The sequence below is a fragment of the Rhinoraja longicauda genome, chromosome 10, assembly GCF_053455715.1.
Source record: "Rhinoraja longicauda isolate Sanriku21f chromosome 10, sRhiLon1.1, whole genome shotgun sequence".
NCBI lineage: Eukaryota > Metazoa > Chordata > Chondrichthyes > Rajiformes > Arhynchobatidae > Rhinoraja > Rhinoraja longicauda.
In genome coordinates this window covers 12,561,521-12,577,496 of record NC_135962.1, presented here as the reverse complement: position 1 = coordinate 12,577,496, position 15,976 = coordinate 12,561,521, and the positions used below count along the sequence as shown (strand labels likewise).

The following is a 15,976-nucleotide window of genomic DNA, read 5'->3' as shown; positions in this document are numbered from 1 at the left end:
TGCCACAGATGCATCAGGAGGTGGCTGTCAGGATGGCCAGATGCAATGCCTTGCAGATGTGCTCCCCCTGCAGTTACACTGAGCTCCCGATGCATGGACTCGAGCTTCTCAACACCACCCAGAACGCTCCTTCTGTACCTTGAGCAGTCACGGGCCAGAGGTTGCCAGCAATTTGTGGGAGTCATGGTCATAGACTCATAGAACGTGCAAACAGTGCCTTCGGCCCAACTTGCCCACACTGACCAACAAGTCCTATCTTCACTACTCCCACCTGCTTGCGTTAGGAGGGCTGCATTTCCTTGAGCAGGCTTTGAGCACACCTTTCATTTGTTTGGTTTGTTGGTCTTGTAAGCTCCTCAGTGACTGAGTTTGGAGTAGAGTGTCTCGCAGATTCTGGCATCAAGAATGTGAATAACGTGTGGAATCAAGGAACGACAGGTGCTGGTGAACAATAAAAGACACAAAGTGCTGGCACAGTGGCACGGTGGTAGAGTTGGTGCCTTACAGCGCCAGAGACCCAGGTTTGATCCTGACTATGGGAGTGCTGTCTGTATGGAGTTTGTGCGTTCTCCCTGTGATGCATGGGTTTTCTCTAAATGCTCCTGTTTCTCCCACACTCCAAAGATGTACAGGTTTGTAGGTTAATTGGCTTGGGTAAAATTGTCAATTGTCCCAAGCATGTAGAATAGTGCTAGTGTACGGGGTGATTGCTGGTCAGCGTGGATTTCGTGAGTGGAAGGGCCTGTTTTCACACTGGAAGAAAGGTTTCAGGGTAACGTCACAAGAAGTGACGAGGCCTCAGGAGGTGGGCCTGAGACTCCGATCCCCCGCTCCATTGACAGACCTTGACAGCTCACCGCTAACAAGGGGCTTTTCTAGAGTTTCCAACTGTCTCCAATGACCCTAGATAATTACAAGCAGTCGAAAAAGGTTGATATGATCTAAAACAATCACAAAATTAAAAAATATTTAAAAATGCACACTGTTTGAGGGTATCATTCCTCCTTGGTGGACCGTTATTGTCATGCTGGGTGTGAGGTCTTGGTTTCTGATTACTCTTCCTATCACACCCACAGTCGGTGCTGACATCATGAAGGTTGTGGTGAATGTTGGGCATGGAGGTTAATACTCAAGAAGGAAATCAGGAGGCCAAAACGTGGGTGGGAGATAGGTCTGGCAGATAAGATTAAGAAAAATCCAAAGGAAGTTTTATAAGTACATTAGGGGAAAGAGGGTAATGAAAGAGGGAATAAGGCCCCTCAGAAACCAAAGCGGTCACCTCTGTGTGGAGCCTCAGGAGATGGGCAAAGTCCTCAAAGAGTATTTCTCCTCTGCTTTTATCATGGAGACATGATGACTGGGGAACTTGGGACAATTAATAGAAAAGTCTTGAAGACGAGGCTGGTTCCCATAGCCAGACCATTGATCTAGAGAAAGTGAGTGAAGTCTACTGTATTCAGTGCTGGTGATGGTGGACTCCTATACACTGGAGAAACTAAACATAGACTGGATGGCTGCTTCACAAGCTGCAGGAGTGACCCTAAGCTTCCAGCTGCCTGTTACTTTAATTCTCAGTCTTATTCTATCTGTTGCCTCTTACATACTGTATATCCTACAAGGCCTAATGCAAGTTTGAGGAACAGTGCCTCATCTTCCGTCTGGGCATGTTGTTGCTGCTCACCCCTGTTGTTTCAGGACTTTGCACCAGATTCAACCATATAACACAACATTCCTTTTGTATTAGAACGGGTCATTTCTGGTCTAAGATTATCCACTATCCTCTCTGCAACTTAAAACTAACGCTGTTCCTTTTTTCACAGATGCTGCCTGATCCTCCTGACAGTTTCCAGCATATTCTGATTTTTACTTCAGATTTCCAGCTTCTTTTTTTTTTGATTTTGCAATGACTCGGAAATAATTAGGATTTATTTTGAAGTTGTCCTTCCAGAAAGATGCAGGATGTAGAATGAAAAGTAATTTTGGAAAGCACAATTGGCTACATATTTGAAAAAGGTGAATAAAACAGCAGGATTAAGGAGGGGGATGAAAGGATTGGTTCTAATTGGCTGGGTCTTTCCAAGAACTAGCACACGCATAACAGGTCTGGTGGCCTCCACTGTAAAATGTTGCTAGCTCTTCATTTTTCCATTTACTCAGTAAGCATTAGTGGCCTAAGTAACAAGAGAAACCCAGAGGCATATACTGTAGGTCTGAACGAATGTGAGAACACCTAAAGATCCAGCTTAAAGATTCTAAATAATATTCTCTGGGATTCTAGGATTCCTCATTATTTCCTGCCATAGAATAAGCAATTGTTATATCACTTGGCTATTTTCATACTGTGAATCACTTTTTCAACAAATTTGATCTGTAGAATTAACATGAGTAACGCTTAATACTCATTCACTAATTGCAAAGGTTGGGAATAAACAATGGATACTTGTCACACTGGTCCATGAATGTCCCAGCGATACAAAGGTATGTTTTAAACTAGATGCATGTTAGGGTGGCATTGTGGCGCAGCGGTAGTTGCTGGCTTACAGCACTTGCAGCACCAGAGACCCAGGTTTGATCCTGACTATCCTGTACGGATCTTCAGTTTCCTCCCACACTCCAATGATATACAGGTTTGTAGGTTACTTGGCTTGTATATAAGTGTAAATTTTCCCTATCCCTAGTGCGTGTAGGATGGTGTTAATGTGCGTGAATCACTGGTTGGTGCGGACTCGATGGGCCGAAGGGCCTGTTTCCACACTATATCTCTGAACTAGTCTTATATTCACTTGAAACAGCATGTTTTGGATACTGTGGAAGCTGAAACGAGTGGTGAATGCATGGAGCTGGGAAAGAAACTGAACACTCCCAGCTGTTTCGTCTGAACTTCGTGCACATAAGTTTGGGGATGACTGGTGCTTATTTTCTTTTCCACCGGTTTGCAGCCAGTGTTATATTGAGAAAAATCAAGATAAATGAAGAAAAATGCATTTATTCCAAGGCACTAAAGCACAGCGGATAATGCAAGTCTACAAAAAATAAATCAGCAAAATCGAAATCATCAGACCAGAAACACAACCAGTGGCGGTTCACTTATTGATTTATCATTGCTCTGTCTGAAGATGGAGAGATGCTCTTGGATATATTTCACTGACCATGATTACAGACGCAAACAGAATTTTGTTTTATGTTTCCTTGGGTGTGCAACTGTGGAGTGGAACAGAAAATCAGGCACAGGCACTAAAGGTTCCACCGTGGGTCCCAGTGATCAGTGAAAGGAACATGTGGTGGCAAGTGAGAACGCGAGGCTGGAGAGGTCTGCAAGCCCCTCTCAAGACCACTCTGCCATTCAGAAAGATGGTGCCTGATCACCTCATCAGATCTACCCCCCACCCAATTTGCTCTGCCATTACGTTGCTTAAAATCAAAATTAATGTTGATCTCAGGTTTGAATATATTGAACCTAATGCTCCTGATCATAAGGTCATACGGTCGTCTTCGGAGGCTGCGGGAGCGGCTGCGACTCGCCTTAGGCTCGGGCCGCTGCGGACCGTCCGGCGCGGCCTGCAACCACAACAGCCTGACTGCGGGAGAAGACGGCAGGAGAAGGGAAAGACATTGTGGCCTTCCATCACAGTGAGGAGAGGACTGGAGGAGACTCACTGTGATGGGTGTTTCTTTTTTTGTGTGTTTTTGGGGTTGTGTAATTTTAATGCCTATTTAATGTTTTTATTGTTGGACTGTGGGTGACTGAATTTCGTCCAATTTGGATGACAAATAAAGCTATCTTGAATCTTGAATAAGTGATAGGAGCAGAATTAGGCCATTTGGTCCATTAAGACTACTCCATCATTCAATCATGGTGGATCTATCTCTCCCTCCTAACCTTATTCTCCTGCCTTCTCCCCATAACCCCTGACACCCGTACTAATCATTTATACTGATGTACAAAATTCCTGTGGCTGCGTGGCTTTACTCCGGGTGCTCCGGTTTCCTCCCTCACTCCAAAGATGTACAGGTTTGTAGGTTAATTGGCTTCAGTTAAATTGAAATTTCCCCTAGTGTGTAGGATAGTGTCAGTATACTGGTGATCACTGGTTGACGTGGACTCGGTGGGCTGAAGGGCCTGTTTCTGCACTGTATCTCTAAAGTCTAAAGAATCTTAAAAGATGAATATCACACCATGAAATGGTGCCCCCAGGCCACAGGAAACAGCCTCTCAACATTCAGCCTGTCACGCACTCAAGATTGGAGACACAAGGAACTGCAGGTGCTGACATTTTGCACAAAACATCTGCCAATAAGAGCGAGGAAAATATTTACCTAACCATTGGGTAACAAGGGAGGACTGTGTGAAGCAGCAGTTCAATGCTTGAGCAAGTGGTGCCCATAGTGGAACCATCCATGGAGGCCACCGGGAGATGGAAAGCCAGAGTTACGGAGCTCAGCACAAGAGAGCTTAAAATGCAGAGATGTCCTAGATGATCAATCGTCGTTAAACGGTTTGAGTCTCGATTAAAGTAGGGAGATCTGACTTTATCGGAACAATGGGAATATTCAGTCCTTAAAAGTGAACGGTTCGGATGAGGAGTCTGCGATTTGTGGGAAGGATGTGACGTAGCCAGTTAGGAGATTAAGTGCAAGAACCCACTGAGGTGGAAGGCGAGTACGGCGTGGTAGCGAAGGCCACCTCGACCAAGTCAGATACTGCGCTTCTCTCTTGGGAAAGCGCCTGGTGTCCATTAGACTTCTGTTGTTCACAGAGTAACTAAATGGGCTGAGTCAAGTTTACATTAAAGATAGACACAAAAAGCTGGAGTAACTCAGCGGGACAGGCAGCATCTCTGGAGAGAAGGAAAGGGTGACGTTTTGTGTCGAAACCCTTCTTCAGACTGGTTAGGGATAAGGGAAACAAGAGATATAGATGGTGATGTGGAGAGATAAAGACCAATGAGTGAAAGATATGTAATAAAAGAAAGTAACGATGATAAAGGAAACAGAGAAAATAGGTGCAGGAGTAGGCCATTTGGCTCTTCGAGCCAGCACCATTCAGTATGATCATGGCTGATCATCCAAAATCAGTACGCTGTTCTGGCTTTTTCCCCATATTCCTTGTTTCCCTTAACCCTAAGAGCTAAATCTAACTCTCTCTTGAAAACAGGACATTGTTAGCTGTCTGCAGGGTGAAAATGAGAAGCTAGTTCGACTTGGATGGGGGAGGGATAGCGAGTGAATGCCGGGGCTACCTAACCTGGATAGACACAAAATGCTGGAGTAACTCAGCGGGACAGGCAGCATCTCTGGAGATCCTTCTTCAGACTTCTTCGGGTTGAGATCCTTCTTCAGATTAGTCAGGGGAAAGGGATACGAAAGGAAAATTGACCTGGATTGTGCCCAGAGAAGTCTGGGGTGTAATTAGGAGGTGATTTAAGAGTTCCAAAAATCCCCTGTGTCATGCCTACTCGGTCTGTACTTGCTGATGTCAATTGAATACAGTGCAGTCCAAGTTCACCAAGGGATGCTACAACCAATCATGGATGGATTGCGAGTATCCGGAATGGCTGGACAGATAAAAACAGAGGAGACGATTTCCTAACTTCAGAAGGGATAGCAAAGAGACCCAGGGTCTTTGGTAAGCCAAAGTGGTGGTTACGTTCAACCCACACTGCAGGTAAAACAAGGAGTCTTAAGGATTCGAATTATAACATACATTATTGAGTTTGCAGTACTTGGGGATATATTGGAATCTATGTACAACTGCAATTATAGTTAATAGGTATATTGATGTCTTCAGTTTGGGATTGAAATTAATATTTATGTATGTAGCACAATGTATTATGATTATGTGTCATAAAGGTAATGATTGTGATACAGAATATGCAATTAGTTACATATAAAGCCTATTTAACAGATCATTTGGGATTACCTGTACAGGTCATCCTCAGTCTACCACAGGATTCAGTTCCTATGAACCGTTCGTAACCTGTACAGTTGGCAAGTCAGAAATGCTACTTACCATAAACCAAGTTTCCACATGGCAGGAAATGCTTGTAGCCCTCTAGCAACTGTGCCCACACCATCGCTCTCCCAAATGCTCATTTGTACCTACAAGGTTGTACATAGGTTAAATGTTTGTAAGATCAGAAGGATCTGCACTAACAATAGATTCTGTACAGATCTTCAGTTTATAGTGTAGGAAGGGACTGCAGATACTCGTTTAAACCGAAGATAGACACAAGAAGCTGGAGTAACTCAGCGGGACAGCCAGCATCTCTGGAGAAAAAGAATAGGTGACGTTTCGGGTCGAGACCCTTCTTCCGACAGATTATAATGTTGAGTTTGCATTTGTGATATATGTTTAGTTAAATCTAAAAACTGAATACGTATCAATTTTTAAATAATTAGCTAAATGTATATCTTTACACATATGTAAATAGTTCATTAATAGATCATTATTATTACACCAATTATTGTTACCATGAATGCGTATGTTGCTTTCCTTTAAAGGGAAAGTGGTATTGTAATATTGACTATCTTCAATAAACGATATTGAAATCGTTACTTGTCTTGTTGCTTTTTAAAAAACAGCCAATAGACTACAACTTAGCCCAAATAAACCTTTCAAAAATTGGCCTGAAATTATTTTAAGCTGTAATTTCAGGCCAATTTTTGCAAGGTTTATTTGGGCTAAGTTGTAGTCTATTGGCTGTTTTTTAAAAAGCAACAAGACAAGTAACGATTTCAATATCCTTTATTGAAGACAGTCAATATTACAATACCACTTTCCCTTTAAAGGAAAGCAACATTTGCATTAATGGTAACAATAATTGGTGTAATAATATTGGAAATCTTTGAAATAGTGCATATCATATACAGTAAGAATTCATTTGGTCCATCATCTCTGATAGAGTGGAATAATTAGTTCCACCTATTCTTTATCTTAGCCCTATAATTATTTTAAGTAATGAATCCAACCCCCTTTTGAAAGTTAATAATGAAGTTTCTCCCACCACCTTTAAAGGTTCTTCACTCTAGATTGTAACTAACTCACAGCATCCCTTTGTATACCTTTCGCCAATGATCCTAAATCTGTGCCCTGAGAGTACCAATCCTCCTGTTGAAGAAATAGTTCCCTTTCATCTTATTGATACTCTGTACAATTGTGAGTTTAATCTTGCCTTAATTTCTCTCAAAGCCCAGTATCTCTCCTGCTCCTCCTTTGTAATACAAGCCCAGCAACTGGAGCAGAATTGATAAGTGCCCACAGCAGACATGTTGACAGGATGGTCGGGTTGAAGTCAGATCAGTAGCTGCTCCCAGCGATAAGCAAACTCCTTGTTTAAAGCTGCCCTTTTTGTTTACCAAAAGATCAATAGTAATCACAGTGATGGAGGAAATGTGTCTGCTCTGCCTTGTTCTATGGCTGATGTGAGAATTGCCTCTTTTGAGCAAAAATATTGTTATTCAGCTACAGATATTTTACCTTCAGTTGCACATGCAGATGATGAATATCTAATGTTTAGAGTAGCATCATCTGATGTTTTTCATATCCATAGATTTTTCCACAGCCGATACTTTCTGAAGTGCACTTAGTACGAGAGAGGATGATCGATTCACAGAGAGAGCAGTCAGTTGCGAACCACGAGACACAAAATGCTGGAGTAACTCAGCGGTTAGGCAGCATGTCTGAAGAAAAAGGAATATTGGGAGAAAGTCCCTTCTCTTCTTGAAAATCCATGATTTCACCTGTACAGGTAGATGTACACTATGTCTTAGATCATGGTTTAGCACGTGCTGCTAGAACCAACCTGAAGAGAGGCATCAAGGATGCCAAAGCGTCCTACAAGAGGAAGATTGAGGACCACTTTACCAACAATGACCCACGGCGGGTATGGCAAGGCATCCAGCACATCACCAACTACAAGACCAGCAACCGCACGACTGCCGACGGCGACGCCTCGCTGGCAGAGGAACTTAACTGTTTCTTTGCTCATTTCGAGGTGAAAGCTGCAGTGGCAGACATAACACCCTCTCCAGCACCTGACAGCAACACCTTCACTGTGCAGGAGTATGATGTTAAGCGCGTGCTCAGAGCAGTGAATCCCAGGAAAGCTGCAGGCCCCGATGGTGTGACGGGCAGAGTGCTGAGGGAATGTGCAGACCAATTATCTGAGGTCTTCACAAAAATCTTCAACCTGTCCCTTTTAAAATCCACCATCCCTCCCTGCCTGAAGTCCGCCACAATCATCCCACTGCCAAAAAATGTCTGTCATCAGCGGCCTTAACGACTACCGTCCGGTAGCACTCACACCGGTCATCACAAAGTGCTTCGAGAGACTGGTCCTGCAGCACATCAAAGCCAGCCTCCCACCCACCTTCGACCCATACCAGTTTGCCTACAGAGCAAATAGGTCTACAGGGGATGCCATCGACACTGCTCTTCACACTGCACTGACCCACCTTGAACACCAGGGGAGCTATGTGAGGATGCTCTTCCTCGACTTCAGCTCTGCCTTTAACACGGTCATCTCGAGCAGACTGGTCACCAAACTTTCTGACCTTGGATTTTCCCAAACCATCTGCCAATGGATCAAGGACTTCCTGACCAACCGCCCCCAGACCGTCAAAATAGGCCCTCACCTCTCCTCCACCATTACACTGAGCACCGGCTCACCACAGGGCTGTGTGTTGAGCCCCATCCTTTACTCCCTCTACACTCACGACTGCGCCCCCACCCATCCCACCAACACCATCATCAAGTTCGCGGATGACACGACTGTGGTTGGACTCATCTCAGGAGGAGATGAGACAGCCTACAGGGATGAAATCCAAAGGCTGGCAGCATGGTGTTCAGTGAACAATCTTGTCCTGAACTCCTCTAAAACAAAGGAACTTATAATTGACTTCAGGAAAACCAGTGTAGAATACGACCCACTCTACATCAATGGGGTCTGTGTGGAAAGGGTACCCGCTTTCAGGTTCCTGGGTACGCACATCGCAGAGGATCTTACCTGGTCTACCAACACCATCACCACAGTGAAGAAGGCACAGCAGAGACTCCACTTCCTGAGGATCCTCAGGAAAACCAACCTGCAGGAGAAGCTCATGATGTCCTTCTATCGCTGCTCCATCGAGAGTGTGCTGGCATACTGTATAACCACATGGTATGCCAGCTGCTCAGAAAAGGACAGGAAGGCCCTTCAGAGGGTCATCACGACGGCCCAGAAGACCATCGGCTGCTCACTGCCCTCCCTGGAGCACTTGTTCAGCCTACGCTGCCTCAGTAGAGCAGGCAAAATAATAAAAGATCCATCCCACCCCGGCCACCGTCTGTTTGTTCATCTGCCCTCTGGTCGACGTTTCAGGTCGAACAAATCCCGAACAAACAGACTTAAGAACAGTTTTTACCCCAGGGCCATACGAGAACTGAACACTACCTTCTGCACTAGGCAAAACTGTTAAAAAATCTTTTGTACTTAATATAATTGTATTTATTTGTTTTTGCATTTATTGCATATATGTTTTTACGCACCGTCAGGATTGGCTATTTTTTAATTTCGTTGTACTCGTTGCAATGACAATAAATGAATATTATTATTATTATACATGATCTGAAACTATTACATCGGGGAATCTGTCTGCTGAACCTGTGTATGAAGATTAACACTCGATTCATTTTAACAAAGAGGAATATCTGCAATGGACCTAAGTAAATGTTAGATTTTGTGGGAAATCATGACCCACAAATTAAATTGAGATTTTGGAAGAGGTGACCAAGAGAACTGATGAGGGCAGGGCACTAGACATTGTCTACATGCAAGATTTTGGTAAGGTTCAGAAGATAAGATCGCATGGAATTGAAGGTGAGCTAGCCAATTTGAAAACAAAATTGCCTTAGTGGAAGGAGATAGTGGGTGGTAGTAGAGCCCTACACTTTGGAAGCGCCCGTGACCATTGGCGTGCAACAGGGATTGGTGTTGTGTCCATTGTTGTTTGTCAGCTACATTAACAAATTTGGATAGGAATGTTGGGTGCATGATAGGAAGGGTATGGATGACAACAACAAAGGTGATGTGGTGCACAGTGCAGAAGGTTGTCTTAGGTTACAAAAGGATCTAGATCAATTGGGAAAGTGAGCAAACAAATGGAAGATAGATTTCAACTCAAACAATTGAGAAGAAATGTATTTTGGGAAATCATACTGTGGCGTGACATGTACAGTGAATGACAGGGACTTGGAGAACATTCTAGAATAGAGATATATAGTATATAGTTCCATAAAAGTGGCAACACAGATAGACATATATATGCATTAATTAAAAAGACAGGCCGCTTCTTTCTTAAAAGTTTCCAGAGATTCGGCACATCATCAAATACACTTACAAACATCTACAGATGCTATGTGGGAAGGATCCTAACTGGCACAACATGGCCTAAAGCTAGGAAGAGGGATTAGTTTGAATAGTTCTTTTTATAACTAGCTTTGTCATGGCTTCTTCTCGTGCCGTAAATTTCCACGATTCTAGGCATGGACAATGTCCTAGATTAAACATTCATCCCTCTGTCAATGACCTGTGTTCAATTAAATAACCAAACACAGCACATTTTATTAACTTGACACAGCAAAAATTTGATAAATTCACAATTTAATCTATTTTAAACAAAACAGATGGTGCTCCATTAAAATCCACAGTTAGGTTTATGAAACTTGTGGAGCTGTAAAAAATAGAATCAGGTTTGTCCGGGTGAAAATAGGTTTTATGTATAGCCTTCTAAGTGACAATGAAAATACAATGCATAATTCAGGGTTATCTGCAATGAAAGAATTGGCATTTTGACCTTCTCAAAACTGACAATATAGCTAACGTTCTCATGGGGGGGCTTACATTAAATGACTTGTCTATTCTGTAGTAAGATAACAGTGAACGAATTGAAACTTCATACAACTTCCAAAATTAAAGATTTTGTGTCTTTTTCCAAAAGATTTCAGCCTTGGCTGTATTCCAAAAAAGAGCCTGCCTTTGTGAATAAGTACAAATGCTAATAGCATTATCTGACAGGGTTTGTTTCTCATGGGAGAAGCACTTGCACACATACGCAGCATGTATTTACAAGTTAATTCCAGCACAAGAAACCTTATGTTTATCAAAAGCGAATCGAATAAATTTTGAGATTAGTTATCAGAATGGCAGGCAAAGTGATTCCATGGGGAAGTAAGCTACCAAGAAAATACAGAGCCAGTGGAATAAACAAAATGCTGTTGATTCCCTAACTATACAAACAAATAAATACCTGAATTTACAGTCTTTCACAATCTCAGAGCGTTTTACAGTCTAATCGTTAGACTGCAAGCAGCCAATTTGTGTACATGAAGCTCACGAATTATAACGAGATTATGTCCAAATAATGTATTTCTATGTTAATAGCATTTTTTGAAAGATAAATTTTAGCCAGAAAATGGGTAAGTTTTCTTCTTCGAAAGAGTTCCATGTTTTGTTCTTGAGGCCAACCAAGAGGACATATGAAGTCTGATTAAACATTTCATTCAAAGGCAGTTCTCCTGAGAGCCCAGTAATCTCTTAGGTCTACACTAGAGTGTCATCTTAAGTTTTGTTTTGTAACCGTAATAGGATTTAACTTCCAACCTTCACAATCTGTAGCAAACAGTCAGAGTAATTGTTGGCCTGATGCAGAAGAATAGCTTGTATCTTGCATTAAGTAATTTGCTCAACAGTCTCTACTAAACATAGAGGGCTAGGTTTTTCCAAGTGTCTCCAGGGTTTTGTCCCTGTAACTCTGTGGTAGCCTCCTCCAATCTCAGAGGATTCACAATTGCCATTACTTTACCCATATCCTGATATTTCTAAGTAGAGAGGTCTGAAACGCCATTCCTAAATCTTTTATTTTCCCTTCAGGATGCTCCTTCAAACCTCCTTTAGACCATGGTCAGCAATCCACATATCTCACGTTGCTTGACATTAATATTTGTTGGACTCCCAGGATGTTAAAACTCCTAAAGAGGCACACATTATTGTTGTTATTTTCCAGTAGTGATATTCGAAGCAAGGAGAGAACAAGATTATGAAAATGATGTTCTTTAGTATCTCACGCAACCGTTTGGTCACATGGTACATCTGCTGATGGCTGATAGGAGTTTGCAAAAACATCTGGGCATGATTTTGATTGGTATTATAAACCAGCTGCATTTATTTATTGAAGGCTCTAGTGTGATACTTTCAGCGTGCCGTGAGTTTGCGACAGAGATAACCGATGTACATGCACCAAACCTAATCAGTGTTGACCCAAAATGTGTTGGACGGGACAAGTGGACAACTAACAAGATAGCTTTCCTGAAGATACCTTACTCTGCAGCAGCACAATGCTAAGCAAAATGGAAAGGACATTGTTGCACTGAAATTTTCAATTTGTGACATATAACCAAACTATTTTTACTCATATATTTTGGCACAGATGACATGACAAAGAGCTGAAGTTGCAAACTGGCTGTGAAAATGGGACACTGTAGAATCTGAGATGCCCATCCACATTCTGTTGAGTTTTGCCCAGGTGAATGGCTGGCATCAATAATGTCCAAAACTAACGAAATTCACCCAGCAAGGTAAAAACAGAAATCACTCCTCACATAGTTCAAACATTGCAAATTGGTGTCTCTTCCAAGCAGAAGACTCTCTGTTTTTGCCATGCAAACATTTTGTTTAAAAATAAATCCTAATTAGTTTTTGTTAGAAATCTTAATTTGACATGATGTATTAAATGGGTGTTATATTTTCATAGCAAGCCTCTTAAATCTATTGCTTCGTGGTGCCTTAGTGTTCTGTTTAACTGTTCAATGTTTTAGTACTGGCATGTCCTTGACCTTACAAGCGTGAATTCTCATGTGTCTCACTGCTCATAATTTTGAGAAGTTTTTGTAATAGATACCAAAATTGAGATTGAGTGGCATACAACTCATTTCACGTCAGCTCAATCATTAACTCTTCTCCGTACTTGCTGAGGAGCTTGTTGTGATTGTGGTCCACAGACCACAAGGGTGGAAGGTGCTGGGGCTGCATGTAGTCCAGGAAGTGCTGTCGCCAGCGTTTCTCCAAAGACATCAAGGCTCGGAGCCCACCAATTGCACAGGACTGTGTCACCTTCAGACCATGGGGGATATGGTTCTCGTTGAATATCCTGTGGGAAGGGCAGAGGAACACAATGAAGGATTAGGAGATCTGTAGAGACTTTTCTGTCCATCTTTTGAGCAAGATATCGAAATGTGGATATTGGATAAAGAGATGAGGAGGAAAAAGGAAACAAGCCGACATTGAAAAGATTAAATAAGGTAGAATGGGGAAGAGATGTGTAACGTAAACACCACCACACATCCATTTGACTGTACAGGTGATCTTGTGTTGCAAATTGGAGGTCGTTTCAATTAATTAAAAAGTTATCAACATTACTTTGGGATGTCCCGAGGACGTCAAAAATACATGATAACTGAATCTTTTTTATTTCTCAAATTTGGGATTTGTTCCTCCGATGTAAAGAGATCAACGTTTCTCATTCGGATGGCAGTGACATCAAGAGAAAAATGAGACCAGGTGTGCAATGCACAGACATGGGTTTAGCAACACTTCATCACAATCCAAGCGCAAATGGATCTGTGAGAGGAAGCAGGCGGTTGTAGATTTTAATCTGAATTTTCACCCTCTCCATCAGTGCTCTGTTCCGCTGAGGGCAGCAATGCCTCAATTTTAAAATAATTACCATTGGCCTCATGGCTTCACTCTTTCCTAACTCCACAATCTTCTCCTGCTCTAAAAAATCTCTGGAAATTCTGCTTCCCTCCATCTAAGACATAGAAACATAGAAAATAAGTGCAGGAGTAGGCCATTCGGCCCTTCAAGCCTGCACCGCCATTCAATATGATCATGGCTGATCATTAATTTTTTTTTAACGGGGGTATTGGGAAAAGTTTTCAATAAGCAATAACCGCGCCTCGGATAAACCTCATCGGCTACGATACTGCCACTGCGCAAAGCTGTGACGTCTTGTAAATCTCCAATTTCCATGTTTCCTCACGCAATTTCTTCGTGTAGATGGGCCCAACACTTACATTTTCTACCCATTCTTTTCCCCACTCTCTCCTTCAATTCACACTTTAAAAACAATTATTGAAACCTAGCTTATGATCAAAAATCCTAATTCTTTTGTGGTTGCTTTGCTTATTACTGATCCCCATAAAGTACTTTGAGGAGTAAAATGTTCACACAAAGGGTGGTGGGTGTATGGAACAAGCTGCCAGAGGAGGTAGTTGAGGCAGGGACTATCTCAACATTAAAGAATCAGTTAGACAGGTACATGGATAGGACAGGTTTGGAGGGATATGTACCAAGCTCGAGTCTGTGGGACTAACGTGGCTGGGACATGTTGGGCGGTGTGGGCAAGTTGGGCCGAAGGACCTGTTTCCACGCTGTATCACTTTATGACTCTACATTGTCACCATGTTAAAGGCATAACATGAATGCTTATCTTTGTAACTGCATCAGAATCAAGAATGTCCATACCTGGTTTCTAGTGCTGATCCTTCTTCAAGCAACTCATCAGTCAATGTCTCCACATTAAAGAAGGCCTCGAGGATATCTTGCAGTTCGTCTCTCCGAGTGTCAGGAAGGCTGTCGGCATGCAGCAAAGCCCGGGCTCCGGATCGCACCTGCCTGCGGACTGGATCCTCCAGTAACCGGACGCTCTCTTCGCAACCGATTGGCGCGTTGAACTCCATGGCCAGTTGCTGCTTTAGGATGTTGTCGTAACAGTTTGAGGCAGCGTGGCAGGCAGTGCATAGGAGGAGAACGTCATGGGAATTGTGGTCTTTCATCTGAACTGGAAAGTGCTTGCGGTATTCATGGGGCACAATATTCTTCCTAAAGGAAGACAAACCACTTATTTAATCTAAATCTGAATTTTATAAAGTGATGCCATAAGTTGCAGCAGATGACAAACTCCTGAATTAATAAGGCCAAGATAACTGCTGTAAGTAACCAAGATTACTTTCAAGCACGCAATTCATACACTTATTAACCCGCTGCTTAATGTGTTACATTGCCTCCAAGTATAGTAATGCCTCTTTCCAGGATCTTCATCCTCGAGTCCTTCAAACTGGCCTTCTTGACTCTGGGTTTGCTATATGCTCGTCCTCCAGATATAAAGTCCTGCATTACACGGGCCTTCCTTTTTTGTATTTTCTCACGACATTTTAATGATTCTGTATGCATGGACCACTAGATCTCTTTAGACTGTCAAACCAGCGAGCCTTTCATTTTTTGAAACAATTCTATTATTTTTAAGCCCTTCATAGATTACCTCACATTTAAATCAATTTGCCTTCATCCTGCCTATTGTCTTAATCTATTAATATTTTTATAATTGAATGCTTTAAAATAAACCATTTACAAAGCAGCCACATTCATGTCATTAGCAAACTTGACAAGTGGCTTTCACGAATGAAATATTCTGTTCCCACACAGATCTTTGGGGTCCTGTCCATCACGTTCCTGATTTGAGTATCTGAACTTTATTCCTAATCTTTATATGTCCATCAGGCTCTCTCTGGTCAACTATAAATATTCAACACTCCTTTTCGAAGAATTGTGGAATGAATTAGACCAAGTTAGACTAATATTTTCTATTTAGGGGACAACTAGGTTTCAATATCATGACACAAAGTGCTGGAGGAACTCAGCGGGTCAGGCAGCATTCCGTTTAGCAGTGGTGGTACCATAAGCGTGACAGAGTCCACTCGGTGATCATACGGATCAATATTATCATGGAAGGTGCATCTATGACAGGTGGATCAAACAGGCTCGGATCATGTGGGTTTCTCTCTTGTATTGATTTGCTCCCTGTCTGGCACAAACCAATTATGACAGGTATATTCACAACTCATCCAGTTCAGTCAGTGGTGGTGTCATTATACCACTCT

The 15,976-nt window shown here is 42.4% G+C and overlaps 1 protein-coding gene and 1 non-coding gene across 2 annotated transcripts in view; both read right to left on the bottom strand.

The window, feature by feature from the left end:
* Positions 1-10,599: 10,599 nt before the first annotated feature.
* Positions 10,600-15,976, bottom strand: part of exd2 (exonuclease 3'-5' domain containing 2) — a 37,720-nt gene continuing 32,343 nt past the window's right edge. The window contains exons 8-9 of the mRNA XM_078406225.1: positions 14,562-14,918; positions 10,600-13,185 (exon numbers count right to left, since the gene is read on the bottom strand). Coding sequence (XP_078262351.1) covers positions 12,969-13,185; positions 14,562-14,918 — 574 coding nt within the window. The 3' untranslated portion in view covers positions 10,600-12,968. The remainder of the gene's footprint in view (positions 13,186-14,561; positions 14,919-15,976) is intronic.
* On the bottom strand, positions 13,910-14,037 carry LOC144597739 (U4 spliceosomal RNA). Its single transcript, XR_013547785.1, has one exon. It is a non-coding gene; the product is annotated as a U4 spliceosomal RNA (small nuclear RNA).